The sequence below is a fragment of the Manacus vitellinus genome, unplaced genomic scaffold (genome assembly GCF_001715985.3).
Source record: "Manacus vitellinus isolate BGI_N305 unplaced genomic scaffold, ASM171598v3 scaffold_16_pilon, whole genome shotgun sequence".
NCBI classification, from domain to species: domain Eukaryota; kingdom Metazoa; phylum Chordata; class Aves; order Passeriformes; family Pipridae; genus Manacus; species Manacus vitellinus.
The window spans coordinates 14,429,364-14,445,676 of record NW_021939189.1 but is presented as its reverse complement, the minus strand read 5'-3'; the positions used below and the strand labels follow the sequence as shown (position 1 = coordinate 14,445,676).

At 37.8% G+C, this 16,313-nt stretch overlaps 1 protein-coding gene across 1 annotated transcript in view; it reads right to left on the bottom strand.

Moving 5' to 3' along the window:
• The window catches only part of LIPC (lipase C, hepatic type), a 52,059-nt gene extending 36,085 nt beyond the window's left edge, over positions 1–15,974 (bottom strand). The window contains exon 1 of the mRNA XM_018069821.2: positions 15,831–15,974. Within this exon, the coding sequence (XP_017925310.1) occupies positions 15,831–15,912 (82 nt within the window). The 5' untranslated portion in view covers positions 15,913–15,974. The remainder of the gene's footprint in view (positions 1–15,830) is intronic.
• Between the last annotated feature and the right edge of the window lie 339 nt (positions 15,975–16,313).

Below are 16,313 nucleotides of genomic sequence, written 5' to 3'. Positions count from 1 at the left end.
GAGTGGGCTCACTTTGGTCTTTTACACCCAATGTCTCACTGCTCAAATATGCTGTTATTGCACTGGGGGGCCTCTTGCAGTAAACATAATCTTAATTTGATGAATGATGTAGTTATGAGACCCTATAACAAGATGACTAGCTGGTAATGGAGAAGAAGCAGTATTTAGAGCAAATAAAATATATTTTCAAAGGAGAAATAATAGATAAAGTAAAATGCACTTCTAATGCCTTTCTTATAAACCGTGTCCTTTTAGTATATAAATTCATACTCTGGTGGAAGCTGAGGGAGACTATGGATTAAGTACGAAATTCCTTGTTCTGTTTTTATATTCAGTCACAATACTGCATTGGAGTGTGTAGCCAAAACTAAAACCAAAGCAGGAAGAAAATGTCTTTTTATTAATTGAATGTTGGGGCCTTTTTCTTGCTTATCATATTTGAGGTATGTATTTTCAGTCTCAGGTGATAAAGTTAATAAAAATTAGTTTTAAAACCAGTGAAGGATAAAGCAAAATATAAAACAAATATAAATTTACTTCATTGCTTTCAAATTCCCTTGTTGGCATGCTATTTTCTATTGCTTTCATTCCCATTTCACTACCATATTGCAAGCAGGGCTGACAACCAGCCTTTACTTATTTTTTTATTAGCAGTTCTATTTAAGAACATGAATATTTTATCCGACTACTTCACAATGCGAGAAACTTCTCAGAGGATTGTATCATTTCTGTTATTTAAGAGCTTGGTCAGGGTGTCAAGAGCGTAGCCCAATTCCAGGAGCTTAATCTTCATGTACTACTGTGTTCAGGAATTGTCTTTCTGTTTTCTGACTTAGTGGTCAGGAATGGAGACTGTGGGAAATGCCCTGTATTATAAAGAACTCTAAACCTGTTGATCAGATCTCTTTTTATCTCCTTCCTCTGATTGGATTATTTCTTTTCCAGGAGCAAACTTGATAGAAATGGTGAAGTCGCCTAAGTTTGGATTTCTATGGAATGGAGCAAACTGACAAAAATCCCTGGGATGGAGCAGGTTCAGGAAACCAGAGTGCTCAGGTAAGAATTGGGAATCTAGGCTTTCATGTAACATTTCCTCTGCTGCTCTTGAACACTTTTCTTCTGACTATGGAAAGATACCTTGTTAAGAAAAGATTGTCATATTTGATCATGTTTCTATGACTCCTAATAGGTAAAATGAGAGTGAACAGAGAGAACCATCATTTTTGTTTTGAAAAGCAAAGGATTGGAACATTCAGGTTTGGTCATGGTGGAAACTACAAACAAGTCTTGCCCTTTAGAATCCTGCTTATCATCTTATTCCATGATGAGTGGATAATGGTCAGTGTAATCTCTTTGTGTGGTGGCTCATATGTAACTGATGCAGGGTAGATTACAGGATGTGTCAACACTGATGAAAAGGGAAAAGTTATTTTCCTGACAGAAAAATTCACTTAGAGTGGTAAAGATTATGTTCTTCTGAAACAGAATAATTTTGGTAAAGACAGAGATTTTAAAGCATTATTTTAAAGCATAGCTATCTCAGCATTGCTTTCCTCAATTTTGCATGGGTGATACAGAAGACAAGCTGGTTAGATATCTTGACACTGGAGATTAGGTGTGATAAGCAAAGTCTGAAATTCTTTAGTTGTTTGTTCTCTATGTATTTAATAATCCCCTGGCTTTTCCTGTTGCCTTTACTATGCTGACCCTCTGAATTCACCCACAGATGTACTGGCTGCCTGGAAACGTCAGGTGAATACCAGAGTATGCCAAAAGAGTTTCTTATAGGGTCAGATTCCTCCTCTGAGCTAACAGCTGTTGTTCAAAGTATATTTAATGCCTTAAACATTTGAATTGATCCAGGCTAAAACATATGGAAAAAGTTCAAAGATACAACAGCAACACGTGACTCTTAATTTAGTGAAAGCAATTTAGAGATACTGTGAATAATCCTTCCTAAGTGAAATTGTGAGTGAAACACTTTTTAATGCTCACACTCGTCTGAGTTTTGTTTGCTTATAAATATGCATTTAATGTTTGCTTATTTTCATTTTAAAGGTGTTCACTGGCCAGGGTAGTATACATGCCTTCTAGCCCTGAGACAACAAAATCATGATCCCTCACATCACAATAACAAAAAGAGAGATTTTTGTTTTCAGTTCTCTAATTTTGCACAATTTTTTTGTTGAAACACAAACTGGAAACCATCTGCAATGTCTCCTAAAATAAGCACCATCCTCATTCTTTGGATCTGTCCACCTCCTGTTTATTTGGTAAATGGAATCTCTAAATGCACATCCAAGGCATCCCATGGTCCTATTATACTACCAGTGCTTGGCAACCTTTACTTAACTTTGTAACCTTAGAAAAGGCTTGTCAATGAGCCAACTGTGTGAGAATCATCACAGTCAGTTAGAAAATTTTGCTCTTTTCCTTTCTGAGAGTTAATTATGAGTTAGCAATGCTGTTTTTGGTAGAGAGGTTTGTCTCCATGAGGGAAAGTGTTCCTGAAGCATTTGACATTAATTTCTGTCACAGTGTTTAAAAGGCTTAATTTTAGTTAGGTGTCTAGGGATTTAGTTCCAGAATTCCCATTATCCTAATTGGTTTAGCAGAATGAAGCAACTCAGTGCACTTCCAGGCAATTATTTCACCCTTCAGCTGCTGGCATCATACTAAAGGAAATAGATTATGTCATTTGTGTGTTCCCAGAAATTTACCTTGTAGCTGTACCTTGGTGTCAGGAAATCAAGTCTCTAAATAATGAAAATGCTACAAATTGTTGCAAATTGAAGAAAATGACAGAGATTCCATCAGCAACCAGTGTCACATCTCGGTTTGTGGGGCTTCCTTTTCAAAAAATGGATAACACAAATAAAAAAGCAGTGACCTTGATTCATCTTCATAATGGTACTATCACTCAGGGAGTGAAGGCCAAAATTTTGATGCTGTTTGTATATTAGTTTTAGAGGAAATGCATTTCTGGCTGCAGTATGACAAAGCAAATGCTTCAAGAATGGGACCAGGAGGCTAAAAATAAGGATTCCAGTCCTGGCATTGAATGCTGTCTCATAGTAACTGGAAGCTCAGTGTTTTTTGGTGCCTAATTTAAAGCAGAGGTAATAATACTGATCATGCTAAAATTGTGACCATTAATATTACTGGTGCTTCAGAGCTGCAGAGTTCTTTAAAATATTGAGTGGTGCCTTAAGGATGGTATAAAGTCAAAAGGGGCTGGCTGACCTCTGCAACCACAAAGTGGGATGTGTTGTGTCCCATGGAAGGGACCGATGGAGATCCTGAGGGCCTTGTCTCCAGCTCTGTGATTTGACTTTTGGCTGGATGAAAATGTGTTCAGTGTGACAGTGCATGGCCAAGTGGAGCTTGTAGTGAAGCTGCAGCCTCTGTGACAGACACAAACTCAGATACAGCTCAGGGTGACATAGGAAGCCCCCAGTTTGGATGGCATTTGGATGCTGGGTTGCATGTCCAGCTAATGAAGAGCTGCAGCTTGTCAATCTGCACTGAGCTGGGCCTGGATTTTTTTAAAGCAGTGTTTGTTCTGTGTTTCTCACTCTCTGCTTTTCACTTTTGCAAGGAATGATAGCTGGAGAAACATCTTGCCTGTTACCTTTCAAGACTCCTCATTGTTTCCAACTTCTTGCCACACAGGATAGTGACTTGTTTTTGGAGGGGAATCCTTTAGGTGCCAGGCTCCTGCATAGTAGGTTCTACAGTAAATATTTGCTAATTTTATTTTTGATAATATGTTACTTTTTGACTCCTGGTACAAGTTTGCTTACTTTTGTAGAAAATTCACCTCTAGACTAAAGGTCATAGTGTGGATTATTTTACAGACCCAAAATAGCTGATTCTAACACATTTCTTTCTCCCTTCTTTCAAATAAATCCTTCTACTGCCCTGTAGCAGTGCTTTTTACTAATGAGAGCTATTGCCAGGCTTCCCCGTTATGGCACTTTGTTAGAAATGTGCTTAAGATACAAAAGAGGTGGCTCACTGGGCTTTCATCAGTTCTTAGCCACTGTCAAAATTAGGATCAGTGTTTTATTTGGAGCTCAGTGATTCAGTTCAGATCTCTCATTCTCAAGGGAAGGCTGCTCACAAGGGGAAAAAAATCAATTTTCATACAGACTTGTCTTCAAATTCCCACATAAAACACTAACTTAAAAGAACAGCAGTGTAGCTGAGATGGGGGATGAATTGTCTGAAACCTGCTAGAAAGTTTAAAATACAGCACCATTATAATAAGTAAGGCCAGATGTCTTCCTTTTCTCACAAAATCTGTTTAGACATTTGTAGAATTCCTTTGTTTTGGAACAGTTTCATCATATCTCTGCTTCTGTAGATCCTTTGGTACATGGATCAGACATATTTTTACCAAAAGCCTATTCACATGCAATGGACCAACCCTGTGTTCCTACAGAGGAGCCAATTCGCTGATTCTTTCAAAGATGTGAGCAAATTTTGCACCATATTGAGTGGCCTTTGGCTTCAGGTAAAGAATTCAACAGCTTGTGGGAGTGCTAATTAGTGCTAATAATAACTTCAATGACCTGCCTTGGCTTTAAAATGCCTGACAGAATTTACCCTGTCCTTGAAGGATAGAGATTTTGTTTCTGTGCCTGTCTGATTATGGACTCTCATGCCCACATGTGTCTGTGTTTAGTGATCACAATTAACTAAGTGGGTGCATGTGTGTGGAGGAAAAAGAAGTGGGTGGTGTTGGAGAATCAAGAGGAAAAAAGGCAGAGATTTCCCAAAAATACTACACCAGAATTCCATTATTAAAAGGATTTCTCCTGTAGGCTAAATAGCCTTGTTAAATCCAGAAGTAACAATAGGAAAACATTAGATTAGGAATTGGATTGTTAAAAATTAAACCTTGTCTCTCTAATTTTGGAACTTTTTCCATGGTTAATTTGCTGAAATATGTATGGAGGGTATGAGGGAAATGAAAGCTTTAATTTGAGCAAGTACCCAAAAAGCTCCGAAGTACAAAATTTTTATTTTTTCTGGCTAATAGGTTGCTGATGGTGCAGAAAACAATTGTGTTTTCAAGGATATTGCCCTAGACCTTTCCAAAATAAATATTATTAACACCAGCGAGAACAACGAGTTACATTATTTTATGAGCTGGAATGATAAATTAGGGTTTTTTCTGAGTTCCCTTTCTTTTGCTAAAGTGATTTTTGAAAAGCAATCAAATTAGAAGAGAGGAAAGAATCTTTAAACTTCTAATAGAGCCTAAATTTGATGATAGAAAGCCTGGTAAGGGAGCAGGCTTATTTATTTTTTAAAATTGAGATTAAAAACTTAAAAAAATTTTAAAAAATATTACTCAATGGTTAGGTTGTTTAGTTCCTAACTGGACATTTGGCTTCAGTGCAGCCCAAGCAACTCTAAGCAGAATTCTTCCCTGTCTTGCTTCCACCCCCTCACTCCTGACCTCCTGTAGTCCCCGTCGTTGGCCCAGCACAGCTGGTCACTTAGTTGCAGAGTGCACAGGATCAGGGAGCTTATCCAGCTAAAAAGTAGGATCACAAGAAAGAAATAGGATTATTTTTCAACTGGACCAGTATGCAGGCTGATTGGCTGCAAGAAAAATTGCAGAATCATTCTCTGACTAAGCAGCTGTACTGGCACAGTGGAGAGGCTCAGGAAGTACCTGCACCAGTGGCCTGAGGCAAGGGCTGCTGAAGTTGTTAATGTCACCAAGTGGGTAATGAACCACAGCCTTTCCTTGGACTTTAAAATGTCTACCATCACTGGGCACTGGCTAAATACAAAGCACAAAAAAATCAAGTATTTGAGGCCTTGTTTTTCTCCAGAGCTGGGCAGATGCAGAATGTCACCCCTTCTCTTTCATTAATATTAATATTTGATTTTCTGATAGATTTCTAATTTGGCATAACTCATGTCTTTAGTCTCATTTTGGTTATACTGTTAAATGACATTCTAGAAATCAAAGAGCAAAAAATATTCACATTTGATTGCCTTATTATGATCAATTAAGCTTACTCAGGAACACAGTCATGTATTGAGGGACTAACTTGCTACACAGCAAGAGGAAAAATGCTGGTTTACTGCATTTTCCAACTACCCACAGCATCCAAGAGTGTACAATATACAGTGAAGGTAGAAATATCCAGGCAGCGTCAGCTCACAGAAATCCATGGGGAAATCTACTACATTTTGATGAAATAAAGGAATATCTGAAACAAACAGTCTTCCATCTGGAAATTCCAGGGATCCAGAGTGTCCTGTAGTACAACAGTTAAGTTGTGTGACTGTGTTTACTTTGAAAAACACAAATACAACTAGTCAGTAGCTGAATTATGACTTATGGTATGTTACAGGGTGGGTGTAAAAGATTCTTTAATCACTTGTTAAAGACCCAAGATCCATTTGTTTGGATTACTCTGGACTTGGTCCAGAATGTCTAAGGGGAGGATGAGAAGCAATGAAGTGCTGAGGTTGCAGAGTGCTAAATGCTGATGTGATGGATGGGTTGTGAGAAGTCCTTGTGAGCTCAGAGCACCCAGGCCCTGAGCAGATGCAGCATTAACTCTCTGGTGTCTGAGAATTCTGTTCCCTTCTGCACATCAGGATGATAGTTTTCAAAATATCCAAAGTGATTCTTTTTTTTAAAGCCACTTAAAGAACTAACATTGATACTTCATAGATGGAAAGTAACTAATAACTTAATATCAGGTCTTTTGGTGGTGTTCATGGGAGTAACATTTCATTTAAATGAATAGTTACGTGCATCTTAAGGCCATGCAGGTATCCTCAATGGAATTAATTGACTAGAACTTAATGTTTTATAAAGGTGAAGATTTTTTATGGATATACATAACTCTCATAACCTAGACTGGAAGGACAGAGAAGGGCATCGAATCATAAGAGAAAAACTAAACAAATCCAAAGTGCAAATCCTACGAATTTACTGAAATTCCAGAAATGGGTTTGGAAGAAGGGGGATGCAAAGATTCCTCTTGGAATAGTATGTCATACTCCTGCTTCTGTTTCTATTTTCTAAGGATCTCTGTGATAACTGTGTTAATTCCTGCTACTTAAAATTCCAGCTAGAAGAACACAATGTATTCAGCAGCCCTTCCCATTGCCATTTACTGTGAGCTATGATTTAGGGAGATTAAAATAGTAAGCAGCACAACTGTCTGTTCTGTGAGCTGGATCAAAGACTCTGAGTTTTGTCCATTTTGTCAGATCTGAATCTCCATTGCATTTCTTTGAGGTGACACTGGCACTACCAAACCAGAGTGTGCCAAGAGGCGTGTTCCTTGGCTGAAGTTTCTTGGAAAAGTTACAGTTCCTTTAAGTTAACTTATTAAAGGTCACATTATGGTCACAGAGTATGTGAGAAGAGACTAAGACTGTGAAATGGCATCCATCAGGATCCTGCTGAACTCCTCTGCCCAGGAAACAGTGTGGATATTGCTGTTGGGATGCAGAAATGTTCTGGCAGAGAGGAAAGGCACACAAAGCTTTTGAAAAGAGCAAATCCTAGAGGTGTCTGTGCCCTAAGAGAAATGTGAAAATCCCAAAGCTCTGTGGGACACACAGCTTGTACTGGTGTAGAACACAGGCTGAAGGTCACCAATTCATTTGTAGTAAGCAAAATGTCATGCTTAGCACACACTCTCTGTGTGTTTGGTGGTATTTGAAATGCTGGCAGCTTAGTGGCTGCAAGAAAGGTTTCAGTGTTCCTTTTTTCTGTACTGACCTTGGTGTGCCCTAGAGGGCAATAAGTGCAGGTCAGCAGGTCAGATGCAATACTTTCTGGTTAAGGCAGTGCCCAGTTATTCTCACTGCAGAGGACTGCAGGAACCCAGCAAGCCTGGGGATCACCAAGTACCTGCTGCCCAGTTTGAGTAGACGTGGCTGAATTGCATCATAGTGGTCAATGGAAAACAGAAGAGTAACTTCAGCACTGCACACTGGAATGTTTTGTGTTGGAATGTTTTTTAGAGCTTTATTGGGTAAGCTATAGACAAAGATGACCGATAAAAACAGCTTATTAGTATCTCAGATTTCATGATTCTCTGATTTCATCTACTAAGTAAAGAATGATTTATGATGTTCCTTACAAAAAAAACTGTTCCCAATTAAAAGAACAAGCTTTAATTTCTTTTCCCAGGTAAGCAGAAGGTAAGCATGATGGATAGAGAGCACAGTGGATTTTCAGATGATGTACCAGCTGACTTTCTGTGCAGTCTCTAGTGCTGCAGAGATCCAGTACTAATGCTTTACACTGGTAGCTGAGTTCTTTATCTTTGAATATTCCAAGTTCCCTTCTTTCTTTCTTTTGTTTAGGTCTAGGCTACTTCTTCAGTATGCTCTGCTCATTTCTACACTGGCAGAACAGGCCAGAGAATCAACTGTAATTTAGTCACAGTTCCCTTCATTTACTCTGTACTCTGGGGGGAGGAATGTATCCTCCATGTAACACCTCCATATTTCTTGAAAACTGTGCAAAAACTGCTTTGGGGTTACTTTCAAGCATCAGAGAAGACTCTGTTTGTCTGCTGGTTGCAGTTGGTCCTTAACCTGAAAAGCAGATTTGGGGAATCCCACACAGATACAATCTGTGAAAGTCTTGTTCCTGCTGGTAAACCTCTGCTCTGGGACAGCTTCATCCAGCTTACCCTCATTTGCATAAAGACATTAAATGCAATTAGGGCTGTCAGCTTTCCTTGTAGTTTAGCCGGGCACTGTTGTGTAGGTGGCAATTTATGTGTTGTCACAGACAAGCTATTTTAGTCAAGATCAGTTATGAAATTGTTCAGGTGTTTGAAAGGTCTGGAAGGTGCTGACTCTAGTGAATCACTGAAGAGTGATATGGCAGCATTAATAGGCATTGTTTGAGACATTGAAAAAGGTGTTTAAGTAGCTACTAAGGACTTGATTCAATAGCTTTTGAAGGTTTTGGGGATGAAGAGTTTACAGACCATATATTTGGCACAATAAACTGGAGGTCAAACCTTTCCCACGTGTCCTAAAAGCACTGCTAATTCATATTATTTCTTCCTCACAGTTCAGGCCCTAAAAGTAATATTCTGTTACAGTAATAATAATCAGTTTCAAAAATGCAGTAGCTTTCTGAAAAAAATGATAGGGCTTTAGATAGTATTCATCATTCTTACAAATGATTACATTTTTAAAAAAATTCTCAGAAGATTGTAAGGTCTCAGGTGAAAGCCTGGCATGAATAATACCATTCAAAATATTTTGTTTGTAGTGAATAAAAGTTGCCCAAAGATTTCTGCCTTAAAAAAGAAGATCAATATCTCCCATGTCCCTTCCCTTCCTCTTGTCAGCCCCTAAAAAGGAAACCTTGAGGGCATTGGCACTGTCATTTTCAGTTAAAAGTACAAGGGACATAAATATGAAAACTATTTCACCACAACACACAAAAAAATCAAATGGGAATATAACAAATCAAAATATTACCCTCTTAAATCATGAATATAATTTCTTAACATATTTTTTGTCTGAAAGTCCATAAAATTTAATTATTTGTATTTTTATAACAACTTGTAGAATTCCAATCAAAGATAAGTTCTGGACAAGTTTTAGTCTGAAGTCATGACAATTACCTGGACAGTATATTTATTAGACAATTATTTGCCTGGTAAATAAATCAGAATGTAATTTGGTAGTTTTTCAGTATATTTATCTTTTATTAGCACAACTAAGGAACAGCCATACATACCACTCCCACCCCAATTTGACAGAATCTCTAATTTGAGGGACTTTTGGAAGTGCAGATTGGCAAACATGAAGATAAACCTTAATTGATGTCCTCTGACATCCCTTATGACCCACTGAAAGGGAGAAGAATGGTACTTGAAAGGGTAAATAAAATCCTTCAGTCTGACACTGCAGATTATTTTCAGCCTGAGAAGCATGAAGTAGAACCACAAGTGATTTAACATCAGAAGATTTTAAAATGAAAAATTGAATCTCTGCAGTGTTTCTTTATAATTATTGTCAAAGTTAGCATTAAGATCTGGGAGAACATGCCAGTGTAGCAGAATTTTAGGGGCATTTGTCAGCTCCAGACACAAAATTAAACCAAACGTATGTGTATGTTTTTATTTTTGTCCTTGGATCCGCTCTGTCATCATCTCCTCCCTGGTTCAGTGCCTTCCTCTGGAAGTAGTCTCCATCAGTTTCCCTTACTGAGTAAAGCACTATGCAAAATTAGAAAATGCTTTTTGGATTAAATATTTCAAAATAGCAGAAGTTTTGAGGGTTTCTCTCCTAAAAATTGGTTTTTCAGATTGGACATGCTGTTTTCATTCCAGAGAGCAGTATGTGTTCAAACACCTTGTCTACTGATATCCAGTATTTTTAGATTTCTTTTTTGTCATTTGTTGCAGCTGGAGCAACACCACAAAGTCTGGAGGCAAAGTAGAAGCCCAAATATAAACCAAGTATTATTGGTATTGTTATTATGTATCAAATATTATTGGTAAAAGATTCAGATAGATTTTATTGGACTGGCTAAGCAAAAAGGAGAATTTCTGTAGCTTTAGGCAACAGCTCCTCTTTCTACAACCATCTTGTGTTAGAAGCATTTCAGCACCAGCAAAGGCTTTCGTTGGCTGATCACAGTGGTTATGTGTAAGGGTGTGCAATCCTGTGCAGTTAATGCTCTCTGAGGATATTAGCAGCTCTAACAATTTTTTTTTTAATTTAAAAGGAACAAGCAAGAGAGTTGTCATAGTAATATAACTTTAAAACCAGCATATTTTTCTAGAAGAAAGACTACAAAGTGTGAAAGTGGTAATTTTTTTTAACTTGGAATATAGACATTAAACAATTTTTTTTGCAGGAATTATATTTCACATTTGGCCTGTTGCCAAAGCAGTGAACTTTATCACCCAGTCCTGGCATGTGCAGATAGATGGCCCCTTCTGTCTCTTTTGCCAGTTATTGCTTATGTTGCCAGGAAATATTAATCATGCTGCTTGGAAGTGGCTGCTGGCCCATCCACCTGCTGCCAAGCTATTCCACTGTACAAGGAGTCTGACTTATCTTCAGCAAAGAGTCTCTAAGCTCTAGCTAACATATAGGAAAAAAGGTCACTGTGCTAAGGCCACCCAAGGGGACCATATGGTGTTATGAGCTACATCATCACTATTGTACTGCTGTCGATGCAACTCTATTAATAACCCTGCAGCTCCACATGGATTGGGCTTAACTATGGTTTCCAAAATGAAATGTGTAATATGAACCTAGAGTGAAACACAAAATAGGCAGAAAAGAAAAATGTTCTCTTTAATAATGAATGTTCTTATTGATAGTTATTTTCCATCAGAACTACATATATATATATGTTTAAAATTAACTATAACCTTCTCTAGTTGGAGAGAAAGGGGAAGAAAATAAGTTAAGCACTTAGATTGCAGTGCCACCTTACCAAGAACTGTTCTGCATGGGCAAGTTTTTTGTGTCACATGAGTTCAGCTACTGTTCATACAGCAGTGGTCAGAAGAATGTAATGCTTAAGTCATATGAATTGCAATCCTCTGGTGAATTTAAGGTCCTCATTAAGATGTTCAGTCACTTGCATTAGTAGAAAGATTGAAACTTGTTTCATGCATGGATAGTTCCTTTGTCAATCAAATTCCCGTTATTGTCTCTTGTCATGGGAAAAGCAAAGGGCCTTCTGTTAGACTGCAGTTGTATTTTGGACTCTGCAGTGAAAATCGATGGCTGAAATTATATTTGTAGATTTTTCTGGGTGCCAAAAGGAGCAATAACTGGTTTAGATGATAGAAATTTTGATAGAATTCTAAGACTCCTGAGAGCATTGCAAAAGCTGTGTATGGATACAGTGAATCTGAAACACAACCACTCAGAAAATGACAGCAAATACTTTTTTATAACTTCTATTAATATCATAACCTAGATCATTAGTGTGCCTGGTTAGTACCCTGATATCTGAACTTCCAAATTCCAAGACTTCTTGGACCAATATTTTGGTACATCATAAAATTTAGCTCCTGAATCCCTGCTTGAATGACCTAACTAGAAGTGACATGAATTTCAGCTTCAGAGGTGATGCACAAGCTCCAGTGCAGTAAATGAGAAATATTAACTGGTTTTAGTCTTGTTTCTATGGGTTGTAATCATGGTATATTTCTGCATATGAAGAAGAGGGAGAGAAAAAGAATATTTTTTTTCAGTAATTTTTGGAGCCAGTTTCATTTCATAGCACTTTCTCTCAAACTGGAAGTGGGCTGGGATTGCTGTGGCCTTGTTGGCTTTAGTCTGTTCTTCTGTCATTTAATATAAACCTGAATCACACAGAATTAATGAAAACTTAAGGCACAGGTTATTATTACACTGAATATCCTTCAAGGAATTGAAAGGAAGGTCTTCTCTACATTTTTACATTTAGGGTAGACTTTAAAGAACTGTTAGACAGTAAAAGTGATATTCACCTTCCATGTCAAAGGTAACCATATCATCATCTTAGCAGACTTTAGCTCTCTTTCTCTGCAGTTTAAATGGCATTTGAATCTTCTGTTTATTGCCTTTCTCATAGTTTTTCAGCATCATGTAGAAATTATTATTTTGTTTGTTCTTCAGATCTGATAGTGTGACTGCATTTTATTGAGGAGTTTTATCTAGGCTTTGGAGGATTTGATATACCAAACACACCTTTTATATCTCTGTAATACTCTTGGGGAATAAAGAAAATGTAACAGCTATTCAGGTTTCTCTATAATCCATTCCTGTGGTCTATGTTATATTACTAAGATGTTAGCACTGTAATACTTAAAACACAGCAGACCTGGATGACAATTAAGATGTTTCCTTTCTCTTTTGGGCAAAAAAAAGTCCAGCTCAGCTGCCAGCTGTGAGACTGTCAGGTAAGAAGTGCTGGCTCAACAGCAGGAGTTCTCATGTCAGCCACTGCAGAACTCTGCTCTGCACAACCAAGTGGAATAATTGAATATATTCCCACCTAGTTTTATGTTTACAGAAGAAGAATCAAAATAAATAGGAGCTTATGTTGAAGCATTTTTCACATGCTTTTAGAAAGAATCATCTTGGCTTAACTTCAGGGATGTTATTTTTAGGTGCTTATTTCTGGTTCCGGGATGCTGCTTTTAGATAATGAACATTTGCCAAAAATTACAAACTTCTTTCCTGCTATATAATTGTACAAGAAAACCATGATATTTCAGAAACACTCTGTGTTTTTTTAAGAATAACCTCATGTGTGTTTTAAATGGGATGTTTTTGCTTGGTAATGCAAATCTTGTTCTACATAATTAAGTATAAAATAAGAACCTATAGCATGTATATTTTATATAACTTTGTAAAAATTGTTTACCTACACTTATCTAAATTGATTTACCCACTGCAGTCTAATTCCTATAAATTCTGATTTTGTAATGTAATTTCTTTTACTGTGCAGGTGGATAAAATGATAGAGAAAAAAAAGACTTGATTATTTTCTGGGTACAAATGAATGAGTAGGACTTTTACTTACACAGTGATTGTTCTTTTAGAGGAAGGTTCCCTTACAGCAATTGTTTGTGCTAGAATGACATGCCAGACATTCATCTTTGAGAAGGCCTTGCAGATCCCTTTAGTTACACTGTTTGTTGCTGCAGTTCCTGCTAAAGCAAGAACAAGGGAGCTCCGAGGTGCGAGGGTATCCAGGTAAAATAAATCCAATGCTCATTGAAAGCTGTCTCCTCTTGACAACATTTAAAGGGCTCTTATGCAGAACTAAAATCTTTGCTGCCCTTCCTTAGTGAGAGATAATGCCTTATTGTCCTTTGCATAAGCCATTGTGGGAAGAGAATTTGCCTCCTTGGGAACTGAAATGAAGAAAAAGACTCCCTGAGGTTACTAAGTGTGGCCAAAACACCAGAGCTGATTGAGGACAGACAGAACCAGCAGAGCTATGCTGGCAAATCAAATGACCATAGAAATAAGGCAAGTTTGAGAACTGGGAGTTCCATTATCTTCTGGACAAGGTTGGTGTGGCTGAGGTTGGATTGGAGAAGGATAAGAAGGGAGTGAAAGCTGCAGAAATATACATTAATGCAAATGGATAGTTGGAATTAGAGCTGGACCGATTTAAAATTGACAGATGAGGGTCCAGGTTCAGCATAATGGAAAACCAGGTCCTTTAACCTTGTAACTACCCTCTGTAGCATATCTAGTTGGGCTGTGGATAGCCTCTACAAGAAAATACAGTTGAGTCTTCTTGCATTTTTAGAAGAGAACCTGCTCTACTTCTGAAATCCGTCTCTTGCCTCAGCATGCTATGAACTGGGCATATCTGCTAGTGTCAGTATGACATGTCACTTGTGTTTTGTCCCAAGTGAGGTTTTAAACTGCAGAAGCAATAAGCAAACAAGTGAAGTCCATCGATACAGGAGTCCTAGGTCATGAGGGGAAAGGGAGATGGAGAGAGTGAAGCAACTGGCCTTGCTATAAACAGTACCACAGATAGTGGGGTGGGGGAATGCAGCTGCATAAGGCAAGACCTGTGACTGTGAAAAAACAGGGGTACAATGATTTCCTCTCTCTGCCTGGTGTTTGTATTTATGGTGAACTAAACTTTAACCACACGGTGGAATCTGGATAGATCTGGGCAAAGATTATGTGAGATGCCTCAAATTAAAGTTAGTGCTCTAATTTTTGGTTCTCTCAAAAATACAGAATTTGATCATGGTTTCTAAACAGCTTTCTAAGGTTCAGCAACTGTTAAAGATATGCAGATCTTGCTGTCTGGTAAACCAGGCCAAGTTATGGCATTAATTGCAGTTTAAGTTCTCATAGTGTTTTAATTCAAGGATTTTATGTTGTTCAAAATGAAACCCAAGGGGAATTTTAATGTGCGGAATCAAAGAAAGGTGGTCCTGCCTCCTGTAGATTGAAATCACTGTGCCTATTGCATATAAAGCAAATGGTTTCTAAAACTGTTAATACAAATTAACATAAATGCAAAACACAGCTACTGAAAGAGGCCATACTTCTGTGAATGTGCACATCTTGCTTTATTTCCAGCTAAAGAGAAAACTATATTTATCCCCTTCAGACTTAGACTATTAGAAATGTAGTTAAATAAGAAGGAAAGCTCATTCTTGCTCTGTATGGCTCAATGATGAAGCCAAACATGGAATTGTCTTTGTCAATCACATCTGAGAGGTTTCAAGAAATGCAGTTTTGTGATGCACTTAAGAGTCCCCCAGACACTGACACAATGTGCATAACACAAATGCATAGGAAATGGGTGTACAACCAGTGACAGAGATCCTTCCCAGTGCTGCTCTACAAAACATACTGCAGATGTATCTCTTTCACTCCAAGATGTTCCTCCCACTTGAGATGAAAGGCAGCTCAGAAAATAAAAGCTTAAACACTCTCAGATAGCTAGAAATGTTGATTCATAGTAGGAGACTGAATCTGTTGTAGAGAATACTTCCAGCCCAAGAGGATTATGACAATATCACTCCAGTGTATGTTTTCAAACTAATAAATTTTAAAATTAGCTTCATCAGAAGTTTGTTAAGGGTCACAGTACCAGAAGTCTATAGTCTCAAATGTATGGATTTCTACTGAGAAATGTTTGTTGTAATTACAAACAACTGCATTTTCCAATAAACACAGACAGTTATAAATGCCATAGTTTAAGGGAACACAGTACCCAAACACAACATGCTGAGGATCAGTCAGTCAATACTACTACATTTTTATAGCATAAACATTTAAAAAAAGTTCATGATCATTATTTATATTTGATAGTATATTACCTTTTTTCTTTCCTCCATATGTATTTGCTGAGACGATGACACAAGAAAGCAACAGAAATGAAAGAAGTTGCAAACTTTTCATTTTTTCTTTCTCTGAATGAGAGTTCTGCCAAATTCTGCCAAGAGGTGGGAAAAGGACAAAATTAGCAGTGCTTTGCAAGAAATTCTTTGCCCATTAATCATTAACCCTGAACTCTCCTGTTCCCTACCCCGGATTTGCCTTTTATGGAAGTGAAAATGGATTTTGCCTGTTTTCAGTCTCTTCATTTTCATGTTATGCCACCTGTGGCAGAAAGAATTTGGAACTAGATCCTCCTGCCTTGCACAGCTCTGAGCACGGGGACTTGAGGGCATGAGTTCTGTGAAATACTGGTAAAGGCTGTGGGTAGCCAGCTCAAATTCAGTTGGTCAACAGCTCAGTTTGAACATTTTGTAAAATAATGGTAAGAGCAGAAGGTTAATCGAAATATTTCATTAACACAG